This window comes from Gallus gallus, chromosome 10, assembly GCF_016699485.2.
Source record: "Gallus gallus isolate bGalGal1 chromosome 10, bGalGal1.mat.broiler.GRCg7b, whole genome shotgun sequence".
NCBI classification, from domain to species: Eukaryota; Metazoa; Chordata; class Aves; order Galliformes; family Phasianidae; genus Gallus; species Gallus gallus.
Window position 1 is genome coordinate 18,073,227 of NC_052541.1, and position 21,542 is coordinate 18,094,768.

A 21,542-nucleotide genomic window follows, 5' to 3' on the forward strand; every position below is an offset into this window, starting at 1 on the left:
GCCCCGCCCCTCCCGCACACCTCCGCGCGCACCGCGCAGGCGCACCGGCAGCCCCCGCCGCCTCGGGAGGGGAGCGGCGCGGTGGGGCTGCGCGATGGCGGACTGCAGCCTACGGCCGCACGTGCACTGGGCGCAGCGGCACCGCGAGCTGTACCTGCGCGTGGAGCTGAGCGATGTGAAGGTACCGGTATCGGTACCGGGGAGCGGGGATGGGGCGGGCAGAGGGCTCCGCTGCGGGGTTTGGCAGCGGGATGGGGGCCCACCGAGGGCTGCCGCGGAACTGCCGGTAATGCGGTCTCTAACAGAACTCGTCCCTTTGCAGAACCCGGACGTCAGTATCGCCGACAACGTGCTGCGGTTCCGAGGTAGGGCTGCGGCCGCTGCGGGCCGCGTTTTATCTCATAGGCAAAGCGTTGCGCCCCGCATTTACATGTGGGGGACGTTTCCGCGTCCCTCTGTCTGTCTGCGCAGAGCCCACAAAGCCCCGTTGTGTCCGTTATCGCAGCCCCATTTGGAAGGTAAAGCAGCTCCTTCGGTAAAGGCCCTTCTGGCCCGGCCCGGCAGCACGCTCTGTTCGCTGCCCTCAGTGCGGATTGGTCATTTCTTTGGTCGTTTTTTTCCCTCTATCCCGGTGAATGCCGCTTCCTCGGCGAGCCCCCAGCGGGCACCTGGTAGGGCACGGCCACGCGTGTCCGCCGCGATCAGCTGGCGGTGTGCGCGGCTGGAAAGGAAACTCGGCACTGCCCCCAGGGCCGCTCCCAGCCGTGCTTTCCCAGCCGGCTTCCATCGGGCACGAGCAGCCTGTGGGGACCCCCAGCAGCGCCCTGCGGAGCTGTGGCACCGTTGGTTCCTGCAGCTCCACGCCTCGGGGGTTTCGCCTTTGGGATCCCTTCCAGCATGGGATATTCCGTGATTCCCTGACCTTCCCTCCCAGCGAGGCAGGGGAAGGCACTGTAAAAACGACACTGAATATTTCTTTGTGTCGGATGTACTTCAAAGGTGTGTGGGACTAATTAGGCACTTTGTGCTGATCATCTGCTCTTGTTCTTTTAGCTCAGGGTCATGGTGCCAAAGGAGACAACATCTACGAGTTTCAGATTGAGTTCCTAGAACCGGTCGAGCCTAAAGTAGGTATTTCTTTTTCTTCTAACTTGTGCAGAGAAAAAGATGTTGGGTTGTTTGTTTGCTTGTTTGTTTGAGAAGCGTGAAAGGAGAATGGCTGTGCATGAAGTCCACAATGTGCTGCTGGGTTTTCCTGGTGACTGACTGCTAAATGCCACCCACAGCAGTCCTGGGTTGCTGTGCTCAGCCACCATCCTGCCTTAATGCAGCTCATCACACTGGGTGAGCCTCGATAGAAACAGGGCCTTAAACATAGCATAGCTGTTATCCAGTAGTTACAGTTTTTATAGGGATTTAAAGCAGCAAGATATTGGGAGATGCTTGCAATAGTTTGTCTGATGCAGCTATGCCTTGGAGAGGAGGGGGAACATCATGGTACAAAGTGTCAGTGTGGCTGCTTTTACAGCCCAGCAAAATAAATTCATGAGAACTGGTGTTTCTGGCTTGTACAAATTCCTTGGGTTGCCAGTACGGACACATTGCAGGTCCTATTGCAAAACATTGTTTTAATTGCTGTTGCAGTCCAATAGGAGAGAGGTTGGCTGGAAGAGCAAACTCCCGTAGGTGGCTGTGAAATCTAGTTTCGTTTCTCAAAACACTTCGGGGCATGGAAGAACTCCAGGCTCTGCTCCCAGCAGAGGATTTGTGCTGCTTACTCCTGCAGTCACACCAGGAGCCATGGTTTGGCTCTGCTGCTTTGGCAAGGAGGCTGGAGGGTGGCCATCAGTGAGGGACAGAGCCTGTGCCGTAAATTACAGCTGCAGCCTTCAGATGTCCTAGGAGCACAGAGCCAGTCTTGACAGAGAGGAGTGCTGGGGGAACATGCAGTTACAAATGCAGGTCATGGCTGTTCCTCTCACCAGAGCAGGTTTTGTGTGGGATTCCCTGTTTTGGAGACGTACCTGTGACTGACGCTAGCCGTATTTTTACTGCTGGATAGAGAAAGTGGGTGGCTCACAGCATGAAACACGGGAATGCCTAAAGCCACATTCTGTAGGTTTTGTGTGGGATTGCTAGCCCCAGGGGCTGTGCTAACTGTCTGTGGTAGGAATAGTGCTATACAGTGCAGGCAGGCCATCCAGCTGGTCATCAAATCACAAATCCCATAGCCATCTTTGTCGCCATCTTCACCTTTCCCTTGGTTTCCATGGCATGTCTTGGGCAGCAGAGAGATGCCTGTGCTGCAGCAATCCATGTCACCTCTGCTTTGTTGGTGGGGAAAGCTCAGGTCTCAGCTCAGTCTTGGAGCTTGTTTCTTAGGGCTCTTGTTGACGTGTACTCTTGTGTCTATCCCCAGCCCGTGTGCAGGGTGACTCAAAGGCAGCTCAACATCACTGTGCAGAAAAAGGAGAGTAGCTGGTGGGAGAGACTCACCAAGCAAGAGAAACGCCCGCTCTTCCTAGCTCCGGACTTCGATCGCTGGTTAGATGAATCGGATGCTGAAATGGAACTGAAGGAGAAGGTCAGTCCTGTGGGCTCAGAGGGTTTGTGCTGCCAGTTACAAAGCAAGGATTGCTGTGTAGTAGCTCAGCGCTGGCTGATGCCTGCAGCTGAAGGCTTGCACCTCTTGCCCTACACCCTAGCAGTCCTGTGTGCTGATCCATTTGAGGGTCAGATTAACATCAGAGACGCCAGTCCTGGGCATTGCTTGTTTAGAAAGCAGGGACTTGTTTCCATGTGTACTGCCACAGTATTGTTTCCTGAGCCGCAGGGCTGGCTCTGACTATGCATTCCCACCATATGGTAAGTTCAAGCAGCTTAATACAGCAGGAGGGTGAAAGCCCATCTTGGAAAGCACTTTAGCAGAACAGACTACATTTCTGTTTAACTGGTTTAAAACAAATACTGCCATTCTCTTTCAAGCCTAGACCCAGGCGAAAGAGCTGCTGCAACAACAGAAGCAGCTGTGAAGGGCAGGAGGAGCCTGGACTGATGTATTCAGTTCCCGTCAGGTCTCCTGTGGGCTGTGAAACATTTCAGGGAACAGTGCTAAGAAACAGTAATAATTGCAAACACAGAAATCAGTTGGCTTTTTCAGCAAAAGCACCTAACTGTTAGAGCACCACATACAGGGAAGGCTGTATAGCCAGTTAACACCCTCTACCTTTTACATTACCATTAATTATGGATGAGAAACGTGCTCTGTTTTATGCAGGTGAACATTTAAGCCCTCTAGCAATTGGCTTCTTAACGGAGTTTTAAACCTACTAGCTTTGCAGTAGGGTAGTTAACAAATCAGTTGCTAATTACAGTAACGCTCGCTAAAACCTTATCCTTCATCTTAAGGAAGAAGAAAAGATTAACAAAATGAAAATAGAATCCAGAGTCCCAAAAGACCGTAAGTAACTGTGCCTTTCTAGTGTGTGAAATGGGGGTTCAGAAGGCTTCTGTTGCTCACGGTTGTGATCTCATGGAGCATTCACTGAGTGCACTCATTGAGCACTCATTGTGTGGCTTGGTGCATGCTGGAGGAGGATCCTTGTATTATGAGCAATTTAGAAATGTAATAAAAATTGCCTGCAGTTTCTAAGGAGTTTAAAAATCTGACTAACAAGAATTCTGTTCTAGCAGATGATAAAAGCAGGCAGAACTCACAAAGCACACAGCTACTCTTTTGCCACAATCAATAGTTCCCCTTTTTGTAAGCTGTCTTTCACAGAAAGCTTGGTTTGCAGGAGTGTTTACCATTGTAGTCTGCTCATCTGATGCATTTATTATTGATTTCAGCTTTCAAACACCTGAAGAAAGGATACTTAATAATGTATAATCTCGTACAGTTTTTGGGATTCTCTTGGATTTTTGTGAACATGACAGTACGACTGTTCATCTTAGGAAAAGGCAAGTAATAAGCACTACTTTATCACATTTCAGGGTGTTGTTTTTAAATATAAAAGTCTAAAGGAAGTCATATCAAGGAAATAAAGTAGTAAATCCATCGCCAAAGTGCACAACAAAAGCCATCACATTTTCAAGGATAGGAAAATACTCTACTTGGAATGACAGGTGTGTGTTCTAATGAATGGTGCTTGTACTCCACCAACATTACATCTGAAGAAATCAGATGGAAGAAAGTATCTTGCTTACTGCAATATTGGTGTTTTTGAAAATGAGCTGGGCAGAACCTTTTGGTTTTGAAGTGAAAATAATTCATTCTGCTGAGGTATCAAAAGCTATGCTTCCTGCATATGAAAAGCTGTTTGTCCTTAAAACAGTTTGCTGTGTCTTACAGATTCATTCTATGATACGTTTCACACTATTGCTGACATGATGTACTTTTGTCAGACCCTGGCATTAATGGAAATCCTGAATTCACTAATAGGACTAGTCAGATCACCACTGATTCCTGCTGTAATACAGGTAGTATTTTAAGGTTCTTCTTGCTCCTCCCGTGTTTGAAGTCAATATGTATTTTACTTCTTCTAAGCAATACAGTCTTACTGTCACTGAACTAGAGAATCTGTTATTCAAGAGGCAGATATCCAGACTTCCCATACTCTGCTGTGGGAGGCTGTCTTCTGTCAACTAAGTATGATAATTTGGAACAACAAAAGAAAGAATCAGCTGGCAAAAAGTAAATGATTTTGATTTGATTCCCCCTTTATATCCCGGTTGTGGTTGTTGTGAATAAAAGTGAGGTTAAATGACTTAAGATGAGGTCCCTTGCATTGGACCTAGAAGAGAAAGGTGTGCTTAAAAATCAGAGGTGTCTGCTGAGCTGCATAATTAAACACTGAGTACAGAACTGTTTTGCACTGGAAAAGTAGATAATCTGCGTAGTTTTGAAAGCAAGGACGTGCTCTTTTGTTAAAGAGTGTGAGTGTTCCATAATTTGCTTTCCTTAAACAGGTATTTGGAAGAAACTTTATTTTGTTTGTTGTCCTTGGAAGCTTAGAGGAAATGCAGAGCAAAGCTGTGGTGTTCTTCTTGTTTTATTTCTGGAGCATCATCGAGCTGTTCAGGTCTGTGCGAGTTTTCCTTAAATGGGTGTGTGCAGAACAGTGGGGTTGTTTCCAAGAACCTTTAAGGAAGATTTTGATCTTTCTATCTTTTGGAAGACTGGCACAGAGATTGGCCCCAGAGAGTAAAATCCCCTTTAGACGCTGGCTGTCACAGCCAAAAGCTAGGATAATATGGAAGTCTAAAAGGTAATACTGCCCTGAAAAAACACGTTGCTTTCTTTTGGAAAATTTGGACCTCTAGTTGAAGCATGCTTAGGCTATGATTAAGTGAGCTGCATTGTGCTCTACTTCTCTTTCCAAAGAAAATATTTTGAAAAGTCTGTTCAACAAGTCAGGCAGTTAAATTCATCCAAATGGTCAGAATAATAGCATTTGTTATGTAAACTGCCAAATAAGGGTGAGTCCTTCAAGAGCCACACAATCAGTTTTTGCTTATTCTTTTGTCACTTGGGAATTACGTTGACTGTTCTATACTGCAGATATATGCAAACTTAATTCTGCTAGCAGCTTCTATTTTAAACAATATCTGTTTCTTCTCACACTTAATTGGCTTCAGGTATCCCTATTACATGCTTTCATGCATGGGTATAGAATGGAAACCTCTAACTTGGCTCCGTTACACCAGCTGGATCCCTCTCTACCCTTTAGGCGGCTTGGCAGAAGGTATGCCCAAAAAAGTTTAATAAGTGAAGTTAATTCTGGGCAAATAACTCCATTTTTGGTTTGGCTGCTGGATTAAAGACTAATAGAACAGTGCAGCAAATAAGTAGATGTGTGCTTTGGGCTGAATCAGATAAAAGCATCTCTATCTCCCTTACTGAAGCAAACACTTCTCGAATTTGATGTGAATAGAAGTCATCGTTTTGGGCACTGGAGAGGAAGGTAAAGACAACAAAAGGCTAGTGGAACAAAGTGACCAAGTGTGCACTGCAGACCATGCAGGCGTTACAGGAAGACAACGCTCACTCCCCTTTGATGATCTAAAGTGCTGTTTTTGCTTTTGTCTGCTACATCTGCTTGGTCAGTCGTGCTGGGGTGTGCACCAGGTTAAGAGACCTTGCAGTTATCTTGTAAATCACTAGCACAGAACAGGCAGGTGCCAGTTCTTCCTATAAAAGCATCCTAACCTGTTCTGAGACAAGCTTTCCCAATGGGGCTGTGCTCCCCTTCAGCTTTTAAGCCCAGGGAGAGAGCTTTATAGTGAACTCTTCTGTCTTAACATCTGAATTTTTAAAATGCCTGTCACTGCTCAGCATCTAGCTGCAAAAAATGTGTTGCAATCATACCTGTCAGAGCTTGCTTCTGTGAGCCAGGAGTAGGCTGTGCATTGCTTAATTCCTAGTACAGAAGGAACCATGCCTCTTTCCTTTTTGGGGGTATTTCAACGTGGTAACCACTGCTGGCACAGGCCCTGCAGGCTACATGGTTGTGTAATAGAACAGTGTCTTGCCAGGCAAGTTTACCATGCTTAGACTTCTTTAACTAAACTGCTCTACTGCCTGATGTAGCTGCTTACCATTATACTACATTCCTTAAACAGCCTTGATTCAAACGTTAACAAGTAAAATAATGAGCATTTTACCTGTGTTTGATAACCATGGTTTTCTGCTTTCAGCTGTCTGTCTCATTCAATCCATTCCCATCTTCAGTGAAACAGGAAAATTTAGTCTGGGACTGCCAAATCCACTGAACGTCACAATCCAGTTTTCATTCTTGCTTCAGATGTATCTTATAGCCTTGTTTTTGGGTAAGATATTTAACTGTATTTCTCACTGTTGAAAATGAAAGGGCAGTTTCCTTTGATTAAGTATATTTTTCCTAAGAAAGAGAAATTCTCGTATCTCAGAGATCTTGACAACACGAACTTGCTCAAGGCTAAGTACCATCCTCATTGCTCAATTGTATACTTGTCAGAGAGAAAGGAACACAGCTACAATTAGCACTGGCTTGCCCCTAAGGAGAAGTGCTTATTAACAAGTTAGCAGCATTATCTACAGTTCATTTGAGTTAAAAGTATAATTTTTACATGTATTTGTAATCTCAGTATGCTTAATTTCACCCTTTTACATTGTTTGAGCTTCAGAATGATTTACTGGAACTCTTCTTAAATTTGGTATTGTTCAAATGTTTAACTAAACTGCACTATAACATGACATGTTTTTGCAGGAAACAATTATAGAAGTCTGTCTAAGTGGTAGTGTATTTAGAAAGAATGTTGTTTCACATACCTGGTTTATTTTGTTATGCTTCCTAAACGTAAGATAACTTTGTAGTATATGCAGCCAGTATGTCTACGTATCCGGAAGTCACTGAAGTCAGGGAGGCTGCATCTCATCTATAACGTTAAACTGAATTTTCATTAGGTTTCCCCCTTGCAGACCTTGCTTAAAGAACACCTTCAGCTGAGACTGACTGAAACACCTGTTTGACCCTTTCCCAGCTCTGCACAGATTTTTAAGTGACAAACCCACCTAATCCCACAAGAAAATGCTAGCACTAGCTTTCAGTGCTATATACACTATTACACTATTGTGGGTTTTTTTGTTTAATTAATTAATTAAAGCCATCTAGCTTTAAAGTGATGCAGAGATGTCCTACCTAAACACTTCATTCTTTTTCAGGGTTATTTGTAAACTTCCGATATCTGTACAAGCAAAGGAAACAGCACCTTGGACCAAAGAAGAGAAAGATGAAGTAAAGGAGGACTTCAGTGCTTTCTTATCTAACTTATCTCAATGACAAGATAAGCCTCTAATTCTTACGGTTTTATCCACTGTAAAGAATTTTGTAAAATTACATGATCATACTAGATTCATGATTTCATAGTGAATTCAGGTAACATTCCCATATGCTGTATTTTGTTCCCTTTCAATCAAATGCATGCATGCCATTTACCATTGAACAACTGCATTTAAACTCGTATCCTATCAACTACGGTATTAGGGAGAAATCCTATTATCTGCATATAATATACTTAGAAACGGTGGAGCAACACTAAATAGAAATAGTGTTTATATTCTAATTGGATATTTGCTCTTTCAGTATTGCATGCAGATAGGGCTTCTGATGTTGGGACATGCCATTAGCTGGCCCATGCTGTTCCTGGGGTGCATCCTGACAGTAAGAGGAGCATAGCCTGATGTCACTGTGTTTGGGTGTTATGAACGGTTGGGGTAAACTTGCTCAGCACACACACGCCCTTTTCTTAGGCAGCATACTGATGTTGCAGAATTAAAACTGTAAGTAGCTGACATCAAATGAAGTACTACCATACCAGTTTAATCTCCTTCTAGGTTAGTCTGAACAGAATAGAAGCATTTTGTGGACCACACCAACACCTGTATACCTGTAGCATCAGTAGGGAAAGGAAGCTGTCACTGTGTCCCATGGTCAGAAGTGCTTTCCTGATTGATAATGTCAGCACTGAAACGTAAGGAGACAAGGAAATACAGGTACCAGCTTTCTCCTAGCATGTGAACCCCAGAAGAACTCCATCCCATTCATGCAAAGTAAAAATCTGGAGCTGCCTTGGGAGACTGATCTCTTCTGACAGTTCCTACCAGGGCTGTAGCTCCTTTCTAGCCTTGGAAAAGCAACCAAGAATGTCTTTCTATTTTATTTTATCAGCTGCACATTTAAATTTGTGGATACACTTTCTTGGCTGTTCCCTGATGGGATGGAGTGGTGGGTCAAACAAATAATCTATTATTTTGATGCCATATATCTCAGTAAGGGAGATCCCACCTAGGCTTTGAAGGGACACTTTCCTCTGCATTTGCTTTAAACAAGAGCTGTTCCCTTCACATCCCAGGTCATGTACTCTCTCACCTGAAAATTTTTGTTTCAGTTGACTTCATTTCCATGTGCCCTTCCTCACACCTAGCCTCTTGTAGTTGATTCTTGGTCCCTGTAATCCAGTTTAGAAAAATTACAGTTATAAACAAGCTGCTTCACAGCTGCTGCTGTCCCCAGGGTACTGCAAGCAATGCCAGCAATCCAGATCAGGCACTGAAGCTGAGATTAGCTGAAGTGTCATCTTATTACTTGTGTTATCTTTTTCTACTGTGAAATGATATGAATCCTCCCAGAAGTTATTTTCTATACTTAAAGTTAACAAACAGCTTACTATTTATGACATGGACCCAGTGATTATTACTGTAAAGGAAGGAAAATAGCGTTATAAAGAGACTGTAACAAAGAACTGATACAAACTCCACACTGCATTTCACAATTGTGTTTTGTCAACAAGAGGCATGATGCAACTTCTCTTTAGAGATACTTGAGGCTCACTTGCAGAGAAGAGTGCAGGTAACTTTCTCAAGAGCTGAGCATTATTTCCACACTATTTCACTACAGTACACACTCTACATGTGTTTGAAGTACATCAAAAGACTGAATTAGCTGGCTTGGAACAGCAGGGATCCCTTTCACACTTTTAATTTCTTTACTGGGCATTTGAACTTCTGTTATAAAATCTGTATGTACTCATACATGATGTTTCTCAGTGAAATTGTGGTACCTAGTACGAGCTGTAATGGATCTTAAATGACTGAGTTTTAGTCCTTCAGGAAGAATGTGTTTCTATTAATAAAGATTTACAACCAGATTTTGCATCAGCTCAGTTGTTTGCTCTTTCTCTGAATGCAGTAAGCTGTATAATTTATTACTTAACTCTGATGATAAGCAGATGGAGCCTAACCTTCACCAAGTCGATGTTTTAGGCATGTGCATGCCTAAGGTTGCACACAGCAAAGTTGCTACGAGAATGGAACAAAACAAACTTTTCCTAAGAATTCCTTTTTATTAAAATTACACAAATAAAAAAATTGTCTCAAAAGATTAAGTTACTTTCACAAGCATAAGCACTGCACTGGCAGTGATGTTCATTACTGCCATATAGACTAGCAATGAGTGATAACACCTTGAAATCAGCTGCGTATCTGATTTTGTACAGTGATTCTCACACATTTTCTCTGGACTACTCCAATCCATCTGTAAAATAACAGTAGCTGCCTTTTAGGACTCTTCTACCACTGATACCATTTATGTATCAACAACGTTTGGGGAAGGCTAAAAGCCACAGAAAGTCTGAGGCGTGCGATGCCGTGTTCTCTGTCTCCTTACATGTAACTTCCACCCATCATCCAACATAGCAATCACTATGGAACACTTTCTAGAGTTTCCAGGCCTGACTGAAGCTACCACAGACTAGCTACATGTATTTGGAGAGCACTAATGCAAGTAAAGGACCCTGTTATAATAGGAAGTTCCAGTAATTAAAGAAGCCCTAGAAAGTAGACAGGACAAAAAAATTTGAGTGACTTGAGTCTTAGTCTGGAGAAGTTCCCAAATTGGAGACTTTACATTCTTTCAGTGCTGGTAGTGGGAAAGTCTGTCTGCAGTGGAGCAATGTTATGATCATAGGCAGTGTACTCTGATGCCCCAGTACTTGCCACTTTCAGCTGCTGAGCAGCATGTGTGAGCTGAAACGCCGCGTCGGGATGAGCTGTGTCAGGAAGCAGAGTGCACTCCCGCTCCAGCATGTCTGCCACACCTTTCAAGAGGTCCAAAAAGCCAAAGGCCAGAGCTGCCTTTCTTAAACGGTTAAGTTCCTGCAAAGAACAAAAACTCCTTTATACAAAGGCTCACGGTGGCTTTAAAATGATATATATTTACACTTCTTTTTTTTTAAATACAAGCTTACTCACTTAAATGAAAATAACCCGTGTTCAGTAGAGCTGCTGCAAGATGCCAAGCTGCTCACGACAAGAAAATGCTTCAGGGCTGAGGATTATAGTGGCACAGGCAAATAGCTAGTTTTCCCTTTATCCCTTCTTAGAAATTCCCCACTTCTCCTTTCTGTGCATTCAGCTATTGTGTGTGCTTGTTTTGTTTGTGCCCCTGCTGGGAGCGGCTTCCAACTTGGGCCTCACCGACCGCTGCTTCTAACCACAGTGCCCAGAAAAATATAATATGTATTTTTCTTCATTGTAAACTATGATGGGTGCTTGTGTGCATTTAGGCAGTGTATTCATTCTTCAGGTCTGTGGAGACTACAATAATAAACTGCTTCAGTACTTTGCTTACAAGAGGAACAACAATTACCTCTGGCTACAGCCTAGATTACGCGTTTTTATGATACGGCCAAAAGTGCCTGGAATTTTGCTTCTCTGCTTCTCTTGTAGAAAAAACAGAGGATATACTTCCAGGTTCAGATCAACACTCATGTTCTTATTTCTCTTTGATCCCTCAGTTTATTTCTGCCTGGCAAAAGCATAAAATCTGCACATAAGTTCACCGTCAAAGTAACAGGGTGACTCTGGACAAAAGCACAAAATCTGCACTGAAGTTCACCATCAAAGTAGCAGGGATCATAAGGGTCACCTGTAAACATGACATGTCTGTCACCCTGGCAAAAAACGTGATGGCAGGAAACCAGACTTCCCTGTCTCACTTTAACTAGTCCATAAAAAGGACCCAAGGTGTCTCTTTACAGAACAATGTGTGCTTCTGCAGAGCTCTTCAAGCCCTTCACAGAATGAACACCCCACAGACACAGACAGTACGTGCTCCTTGGTCAGATGCACCACTATCACTATGGATCAAAACTTCAGGCTGCCCTGCATCAAGACTCACTTTATAGAAAGTCTGAGTTTTTTCCGGGAGTTTCCGTGCGTTTCTCAAGATTTTCTGTACATCAGTCTGCAGAAAAGAAAGAAAAGATCTTGTCAACTGTTGGGTAAGCTGCAGAAAAATGTCCTCAACTACTTATTGATAAATAATCCTGACCACTGACAAGACTGCAGCTCACACAGACTGAAACAAGCAGTAATTATACTAAATCCAATAAACGAAGCCAGATGCAGCTTTCATTAAACAAGCTATACTTTCTGATTGCATTTTAATCATCGCATTTTAGAGAGGCAGTTATTATAGAAATGAAAGGAACGCAATAAAGCAATTACATCAAGTGGATGAGACACACACAGACTCCATTTTGCTGCTGAGACAGCTAGTGCTGATTACAGTAACACATCAAGTCCAAAATCTGTACCTGGAGGCCACTTGGTTTAATCCACACAGTAACATTCTGTGCATAGCTGCGCTTGTTCTTGGGCTGCAAGGGGAAAGGACTCTTATTGTCATCATCTCCATAAGGATTTTCTTTCGCATCTGGAAGAAAAAAGGAAATAAAAAGACTTAATGAGTAAGGTCTGGCAAGGTTATTCATGCAAGAAAATGCTCAATTCCAAAGTTACCCCAATGAACGTGACCAGTACCTGAAATAGGTCCAAGCTGCGCCATCTTCCCTAGCCATGGAAGGGGCTCAGGACCAGGTTCAAAGAGCGACATCATGAGGTTTGATTTCTTCTTGCTATCAGCTTGTGAATAGAGCATCCCATACCATTCTGGCCTATTGAAAAGAGCAAATCCCAAAGTCTGAACACTTTCCAACTGTCTTAACACAGAATTTGCCTTTCTTCCACTGTGTGGAGAGTCACTATTTGTAATTAATAATGGCAGAAACATGTCTACAGTTAAAAATCCATGGCTTTGCCTAGTGATGCAAGTTCTGTAGAGGGTGAAGCATAAATGAGCAAAGTAAGAGAGATCTTTCAGGCAGACATCCAGCTCCATACCCCAACTGGACGACAGCCACCATGCCTTCCACTTTCAGGCTCCCATGTAACAAAACACAGAAGTTGGGAATTTTCCCAGCAATTTGATTAGCGGAATTCTCATCTTCAGTGTCATCTGTGATCCCCGGTCCCACCTCATCACCTTCTGGGGAAGGAAAGCAAACAAAGTGACAACATAAATTCAAACACACTACTTCTATTCCCACAACACCATCTCGTATCCTCTGCCATGAAGAACCTTCAACCCAAAGCACCATTCTGCAAATATACTTTTTAAAGTGGCTTCCTTTCTTAGGAAAGGCTGTTGTTCCTAAGCTCAAGCTATTATGAGAACTGATGGTATTGTAATATCAGACTTTCTGAACGCACCACCAGTGCTTATCACAGCAGCAGTGGCTGAAGAGACTACTAGCACTTCCTAATCTCCCAGCCACCTGGCTGCAGCCGCCCTCTGATCTATTCACAGAGCTCTTTAGACAATCACTCCACAGCTTGTGTCAGTGAAAATAAGCTGTGTTAATCAAGATTCATGTTTTTATTTGTTTTTTTTTGTTTAAGTTACCCAACCCATTTCATGAGAGGGCAGGTAATCCCAGACAAGGGAGCAAAGAAGAGCAGCCAGAAGTGGCAGTGACTGGCAAACCCTTCTGCTTCAGCTGGATGAAACTGAATAATAACAGCTCTATTCAACAACACAACCTTCAACAAACACTTCTGTAGAACAAATGGCTGTTAACTGTTGGGACAAAGTGACAATATAATGTTACATGATTATTCTACTCCATTCTGATCACAAAACTTCATACACATTTAACAAGTAACTCTGCAAATAAAGTTTTGAAGAAACTAGAAGTGAAATGCAAAGGCACTTCACTTTGGTCATTATGAGAAAGGTTTCTCATAATGACCAAAAGAGTGGTCATTATGAGAAACTTACTGTATTTTAGCAATTGGAATACAGCTGTGATGTAACTGTTAATATCTTTTAAAATGAAAGGCCTAGCAGGATTAAGAGTGCTAATGCAGAGATGGAAGCACACCTGGTGCTTTCAATGTTCTTTATCAAAAGAAATCTCAGTTTCTTTTAACTCCCTTCCAAGACCTTGACAAAAGGACTTGGGAAGCCCTTCTTAGCAGACAAGTAGCTGCAAGCCACAAACACGCTCAATCATTCTTGAAGCCTACACAACTTGTTTGTAGAGATTCATATATACTTAGACTCAATGAGCAGCAATTAATGCTGAAGAACAACTGAGCAATCTAGACATTATTCAGATCAGATTTTTCACAGCAAGAAATCATTCCAAGAATGAAAGCATAACATTTCCTTCTCAACAAAATCACCACAGCCATTAGAGGGGAAGCTTAAAGCAGTTATCAGTACAAGAATTTGCTTACCTCTGTTAAGTGCAATAGGCAGTACCAAGTGTCTGGATAAGACGGGAGGGCTAGAAATGTCAGCTATATCTACAAAACCAACAATTTCTAGATCTGTGGAGAGACAACAGGTTTAAGACAGCTGAATGTACTCAGAGCCAATTCAACACCACTGCTTTTTACACCACTGATTTTCTGAAGCAGTGACTAAGGCAGCACTGCAGAACCCTGACCTTCACTGCAATAGTAAAACATAAGTATTCATATATAATATCATGACATACATCATTTCCAACACAAACACACAGTTATCCATGAACCATGTTGCCAGACAAACACAAAATTGTCTGGTGCCAAACATACCAAGAAACCACATCATCAGTGATTGATCTTTACAAAAAGAAAGCAGGTGAAACAGTAACTATACAGGATAAGATATAATAGTGAAAAGGTTGAAATCAAATGTATTTAATTAAAAGCAAAAAAAAAAATTGCTACCTGTATTAATTGCTTTAGGAATTGGGTCTATTTCCTCATCTATAATGAAAGGTTCTGGTCTGGGAAATACTTGCACATCAGATGTTAAGTGGCCACACTTGAGAACAGCATGGAATGGTGTATAAGCCAGGTCTATTAGCTTTCTAGAACAAGGAAAAAAATGAGATCATCAGGTATCATCCATTCTTTTTATATTATATTTGTTTTCTTTACTGGAAATCTCACTAAGGCACATTGTCTACTAACCCAAACATAGACTGTACATTCTTCAGGCAAAGGGGGCCATCAATGGTAAAAATTTGCCCTTCCCCATTGTTTAAGTCTATCAGGCGTTCCAAGCAGTCTAAGGAATCCGTGCTCTGAAGCTGTACAAACAAAGCAAAATGTTTTGGTTAAGTTTTATTTTACTCTGACTTTTCTTAACCAACATGTTTTCAGAGAATGTAAACAACACAGCAAAATGTTGTTACCTTACTCTTTTCTGCATAAAGCAATATTCTTTGCCTCCTAGGAAATATACTCCTTATGTTGCATTTACATGCAGATGCAGTATTTGGACTAGAAACATAAAATATATTGCTTTATCTCATTAAGTTCTCCTTCAAAAGCAAGGTTCAAGCAATCAACCATCACAGAAGCTCTCAGTCTTCAAGAGCACAGGAATGCCTTAAATACCACATCATGTTATTGGTAATTCTAAGTCTCCAGCTCCTTCAGGACAATACAGTTTATGAGAGGAAAGATATATAATTCTCTTTGAGTTTCTAGAGAATCCTTGTGAAAGTACTTCAAGTTATCAGTATAGATTTACTTCAAAGATTGTACTAATAACTGATGTGTAAACAGTACTTCAACCCATTGCTTAATAGAGAGAATCAATCTTGATAGAGACCCTGAATATGAAATATCTATTGAATCCCTAAGTAGGAAATCCTTCTATCTGTGACAGCGTAGCTGTCAATATAAAAGCAAAGCTATCAATAAAACCTAAGTTAAGAAACTTTAATCTATATGTGCTTAATTTTAAACGTTTGTATTTATCAGAATTCTAACTACTGCAGATTTTTAAAGCTGTTACAGAGATTTTCAAAGATGTATATTCACTCAAAATGGACAGAGGTTGGCTCGAGCACTCTCTCTTGGAGACTCAGAGTTCTGCTTATTCAAATTTCCAGATAATTCTGCTGTTTTAAGTGTTGAGCATCTCTGCAACATAAGTCATTTATTTAGGAATTTAATTGGACATTTAGTATAGATAACAACATAAATAGATAAATAGAAACTACAGAGTATTCTCCAAGAAGACACTGATATGATTAATAAAGACAGGCAACTTTATGAGTGCAATACTAATCTTCAAAAAATAAGCCACCATTAAATGTAACCAAATAACTATGTTAAACACGGAACATCAACTAAGCTTTAAGCTCAAGAATATCAAAGAGTGCTTCGTGCCAATCTAATTATTATATCAGATAAGAACAGTAATTAACCAGTGTAACAAAGAAGGTACATGCTAAAGACATCACCTCTTCAAGGTTTGCCATGCACATGACATACAGCTTGGAAGGGAAAGGGAAAGGCAATGGAAATCGATTGCTTTCGCTTCGCTGGTTGTGAGTAGCTAGTGAGTGCCGCAGGGAGCCTCTGCCGATCCCCAGGCAGCCATCAGTGACAAGGACAACCTTGAATGAGAGAGGCCAGATTAGCATTTTGAGGCAGGGACATGTTCCTATCTGTAGAGGGCAACTACACACTGACACATTTCAGCAGCCTTCCTAGCAATATGCACTTCTATACTGCCAACCCCTACCTACCATGTGATTCCACTGCTAAGGAATTGAGAGTAAACTTTCCAGGTACATAAATGAGAAATAACAGATTATAAACACACAATTTTAGCCTTAATATGGTGAAATGTACTAAAATTCAAATTCTATAGGTAGAAACACACCATGGTCTGCATGAGCACTGCCATTTTTAAGTGTAAGCCAAAAAGCAGCCTGCTGCTGGTGGACTCAGGAGCTTCAGGTTTACCTTCAGACAGAAGGTAAAGCCAACCACGACCAATTGTTTGCAGAGGCTGGAGGGCAGCCCAAGTTCGACTACAGGCCGGAGTAACCATTCATAACATAGTATGCATTACTTTAATTCTTTGCTAACAAATACAGCTGCAATATGCTCATGTTCTGTAGCAGAAGGCAAAAATGCACCTTCTTTCATTTTATGGCAAGTCTACAGTTACTTCTTGTAGAAATCTGCCCTAACAGGTCACCCCAAATAACAAAACCACATACACTCAGCTGAGACCCAGTCATTTCCAGAGGAGTACACAGTTCCTCTTTCAAAACAGCACAGCAACAGCAGGCATTGTTTTTTTGGCTGAGAGGTAAGGAAAATCAAATCCAACTGAAAAAAGCGTGTATCTGTTACAGCCAGATTTTTACTCTCTCTTAAACTCCCCACTAACCATCTGATCTGCTGCTCAGCAGCAATGCTTTGTACTGTTACAGAATTCTGCACAGTACATTCCCCCCCTGCCTTTCATCACCCAATAACCTGGAGTTCCAGTACAATGAACAAAGACATAAATAGGAGAGGAAATTGCTGGGAACTAATCCATGCTTGGCTTTTACATCATTCCAGTTCTTTGTGTTGAATGTCTGCTTCTCCAAGGTGCCTTTTATCCTGGTTATATTACAAAGTATTGCCTAGACAATAAACTTCCACCTCCATTTAGTCCTAAAGGACTATTGCTTGAGAGATGTTCCCAGCCTACTGAGCTACAAAATTACTGAATTAAATCCTGATCCAAAGAGCAACAGGCTCTTACTGTCTCAGAAAACTGAGGGCTAACAGTAGATTTTGCCATGAGAGATGGCAAATTCAGAAAATTGAGGCCAAAAAGCAGAGGCAGCAAATTTAGAATGCTGGGAGCTGCTAAGGCTGGATGGAGTGTGCAAGCAGATGCACACCAGAATTACTCATTAGGGAGAGAAAACAGATCAACACACACTCAGCAGTACTCCATGCTGTTGCCTGAGATCTGGAACTGTTACAAGCCCTAGAAATCATCAGGTACAGGACAAAGTTTACCACATACATGACTGTACTCCCTCCAAAATGACCAGGGCTCCTGGGACAGAAGACTGCATCCCGATCAAAAGCCAAGCCTCCTAAAGAGGGCTCTGGGGCCAGATTTTATAACATACAGAGAACACCTGTGATAGAGTGTCCCCAGACACTTCTCTCTCTCTGCTAGCACACATTTCAACATAGAACTATCTGGATTTTTGCTGCTTAATGTTATAATAAACACTACTTTCTGTTAATATCCCAGATATATCTAGAATAATAATTCTTTGTCTTTCTGTGGTACCAGTAGCTGAGTGGTGTGAGTATTCCAAGTTATCAAGTTGCATTCACTTTACTTTCTTCAACTTCCAGGGAACACTACGAATATGCTAGATATTAAGAACAGTGAAAATCGGTCATACCTGGCAAGGAATTGCTGCACCCCACTCCTGCTGGACAATATTGCAAACCCCAAGTAGTGCTGACTCTAAACAGGTTTTGTCATAATCATCCATGTTACTCAGGGCTTCCTATAAAGACAAACAAGTGATTGGCCATTGCTGAGTAAAATATTTCTAACAGGAAACCTGAAAAAGTTATTCCCAGTTCTCTGGCAAGTCAGTACTTTTGCTTTGGTTTGTAACACAACTGCACTACAAAACAATGGAAAGTGCCATGTTCTTATATGTGACCTGCACAGTTAAAAAAGAAACAGTGAACAATATATTGAGAGAACTATGACGGCTGACTTTGAAGGAACTAGAACTAATCACTGTGAACACAGGTATTAGGGAGAAAATAAAAAGCCTTTAAGATACAGGACAGTTGGAAATTGAAGCAATGTCTAACAGAGTTAACAGCATACAGGTAACCAGATCTGTATGTATTATTTTGAGTGGACTCAGAGACTTCTGGTGCCTTACAGCATTCATACAAAACTTCCCTCTCATAGCCACCAGGCCTAAAATCACTTTCTCCTCTTTTTCACCTTCTATATACAGTTAAAAGCATCTTCACTCTACCAGATCACTTGACTCAAAAACATTTCAGATGTTCCTGTCTGCTGCCTCCTACATCAAGAGTTAATCAACACCTACAGAGAAGAACATGAACATCACAGAACCACTGATGTATATACAAGTTTCCTCAGGCAGCCCTCTCCTCCTGGTTTTCTCCATCTCCGCTTTTAACTTACTTAACCGCACTTGAGAGATCACCTGCAAAGGTATAACTTATATAGGATAGCATGAAATCACATCGTTTCACTGTGATTCTGAAACAACATTGACAACTTATTGCGCTCAGGTTTCACAAACCCTACCTGCAGCGTGTTGTAATCTCTGGTGAAGGGCACCATCAGCTCCCAGAGTGATGAGAACACCACCAGAGCTGTGAACTCCAGCTTGTAGTTGGTGGCCATGTGCTCGAACAGCATGGTCAGGCCGTGCACTGCCAGGTGCTTCCGCTGGTACTCTTCAGAGCCCTCCACTGACACCGGCCGTGTCATGGAGAGCGACACGTCCATCACCACCACTGTCGGCATGATGAGCTGTTCTTCTCAGCTACCACAGCAGAAAACAGCAATTCACTAAGAGAAGGAACAAAAAGACTGCAAACAGTTACTGGAATACAGCTGCAATGGCACATCTTACCCTGACCCTATCAGGATAATCCCATACCCGTCCTCTCCTCTGAAGAAAAGAAAGCTACAGCTGTTTTACCCCCAGAACGTGGGTTTAGCACAAATTAAATCAGAAGATGAACGGGAATCACGTCGTCCGGGAGGCTGCGAGGGCCTGCAAGCGGTGTGCGGCCTGAGCTAAGCCTGGGGGGAAAAGGGGGGAGCAGCAGGGGCACCCCGCGGGCCGGGGACAAATCCCCAGGCCCCCAGCGGGCCCTCTCCCCAGCGAGTCCTCTCCATATAGCCCACCCCGCTCCCAACCCGAGGCTATTTCACGGGGCTGAGAGGGCGACCCGGTCGCCGTCCCCGCAACACCGGGAGGTGCCCGCGGAAAAGGGAACGGAGGCACCGCGGCGCTCACCACAGCCCGCCGGGCCGCCATGGGTCCGCCGCGATAAGCGTCCCCCGGAACGGCGGACCGCGGCGAGAAGGGGCCGGGCCGCGGCTGCACGGCCGCTCCTCACGGCTCCCAGCGCACCTCAAGTGGTGGCGAGGGAAGCTCAGGCCCACCTCGCAGCCCTCTCAGGACCCGAAGGTTGTTCTGTGGGGTCTTAACCCCGCACATGCTGAGCCCGGTACCTAAGCAATTCCACAAACACCCTCAGCGTTGATTCCAACACATCCCCACAGCCCTGTGGTAATTCTGCCTCATGTTTAAAATGTTACCGGCCCCACTCCAGTCATGGCAAACAAAGCGAGGTGTTCAGTGTCCCAAGTAAGGCCTCAATGCAGCTCGCTCTGAGGAAGAACTGCAGGGGCAGCACCCAAACACACTCATAGCCAAAAAAAAGTCACATGCTGCTGCCTGGGGGAGGTCTGAGAGCATATACAAAGCCCAAGAGAGAAACAGAAGTGTGAGGAAGGGAAAAGCGTGCTCTAAAGAGACATTGGTGAGACAGGGAGGGCAAGGAGACATGGCCCCTCATGCCAAGGGACTGCAGAGATGGAGGCATCATGAGGAACAGCTGTTCCCTCACCAGATGTCAGGGGGTCGGTGGGATCACGCTGGGCTCAGTGCATCCCAGTGCTGTTTGAAACACCTGGCTGAGCTCTGTACTTCTGCTAACAGCTCAGGTCCGAAAGGTGTTGCAAACACTCATGTCAAGCTCTTATGGCAAGAAACTGCAAGCAGATATTTCTGTGGGACTAAAGCAGACTGAACAAAAAGGTGCTTTCAGAATTCAAACATGGTCAGAAGGAATTCAAACCAGAACTAAGCACAGAAATCGAGCATTCCCAGCATTGAGGATGAGAACTGTATCTGTAGATCTCCCACAGGTGCCCAAGGAACAGCCAGCACCTCCTGGTGACTTCACAGTGAACTTCAAGGCAGATTAGAAAGCCCTGCTGCAGCACATGTTACAAATGGCAAAATGGATCAAACAAGTGACCAAAACCTTAAATGCACTCATCCAGAAGCTTTTTCCTCCCCCCCAAACAAACAAACAAAACCCTTCATCAAATACATTGATTGCAAAAAGCAAGCTGCAATAAGGACTTATGAAGCCCAAAACTGTTTTGAAAGGAATGCGTATGCATATGGTGCCTGACCTGCACCAGAAACTCAAGATGTTGTTCACAATTGGAATATTATTATTTTCATCAGTAAATCAGGAACAATCTATAATTTGCTGCCAGTACTGTGGAAGAGTACTGCAGCAATTAAAAAAGATAGCTGTATATGGAGAACAGGTTATGAAAAGACATCCCTTGGGCTCAGGGACCTCCTTCTCCATTCCAGTAAATACGGAGTAAGGATGAGGGCTATCAGTGACCTCTGTTGCAAAGCCTGAGCGTACTGCTGCCATTCAGAAAACAGTTTGCTTCTCTGCTTTTTCCAGTTCTCCTGTAATAAACATGCTGATTGGGGCTTTGACCATGAAGTCTTTGCCAAGGGAGCACGATTGTGCCAGCAAAAGTGGCCTCAGCAGAACTGCTTGTCCAGCCTGTCAGATGAACAGGGTACCTCAAAGCAAAGCTGTGTGCAAGTTGCCCTGAAGCAACCACTGCAGCACACGAAGGAGCAATGTGAATTACCCAAGCAGTGGCCTGCTCTTGTCCATACCTGATGGTACATACCTCAGAGCTGATGCTTTTATATTGTAGTTTGTAATGGAAATAAGCACCTGCCCTCAAACTTAGAATAATCTGTAGTAGCAGATGAAGATATTGGCTTCAGATATAGATCCA

At 43.2% G+C, this 21,542-nt stretch overlaps 2 protein-coding genes across 7 annotated transcripts; one reads left to right on the forward strand and one right to left on the reverse strand.

Moving 5' to 3' along the window:
- Positions 1-43: 43 nt before the first annotated feature.
- HACD3 (3-hydroxyacyl-CoA dehydratase 3) lies at positions 44-9,697 on the forward strand. Its single transcript, NM_001007828.2, has 11 exons — positions 44-181; positions 323-365; positions 1,054-1,127; positions 2,420-2,584; positions 3,409-3,460; positions 3,850-3,960; positions 4,352-4,479; positions 4,969-5,081; positions 5,638-5,744; positions 6,697-6,828; positions 7,703-9,697. Exons 1-11 carry the CDS (start codon positions 95-97, stop codon positions 7,777-7,779), a joined length of 1,089 nt encoding a protein of 362 aa, NP_001007829.1. The 5' UTR covers positions 44-94; the 3' UTR covers positions 7,780-9,697.
- A 165-nt stretch (positions 9,698-9,862) lies between these two features.
- Positions 9,863-20,092, reverse strand: VWA9 (von Willebrand factor A domain containing 9). 6 transcript variants are annotated; one of them, XM_015292093.4, is made up of 12 exons: positions 20,019-20,092; positions 18,993-19,259; positions 18,094-18,201; positions 16,126-16,281; positions 14,843-14,961; positions 14,597-14,739; positions 14,120-14,212; positions 12,722-12,866; positions 12,362-12,495; positions 12,136-12,254; positions 11,718-11,783; positions 9,863-10,693 (listed from the first exon to the last, which is right to left on the reverse strand). In XM_015292093.4, the coding sequence occupies exons 2-12, from the start codon at positions 19,212-19,214 to the stop codon at positions 10,442-10,444; spliced, it is 1,557 nt and encodes a 518-aa protein (XP_015147579.1). In that variant the 5' UTR covers positions 19,215-19,259; positions 20,019-20,092; the 3' UTR covers positions 9,863-10,441. The 6 variants fall into 6 exon arrangements, with proteins under 6 accessions (XP_015147579.1, XP_046755024.1, XP_046755025.1 ...); XM_046899068.1 differs by lacking the exon at positions 20,019-20,092 and adding an exon at positions 19,714-19,745 and having other exon boundaries at positions 18,993-19,233; XM_046899069.1 differs by lacking the exon at positions 20,019-20,092 and adding an exon at positions 19,714-19,745 and having other exon boundaries at positions 12,722-12,863.
- Positions 20,093-21,542: the final 1,450 nt, after the last annotated feature.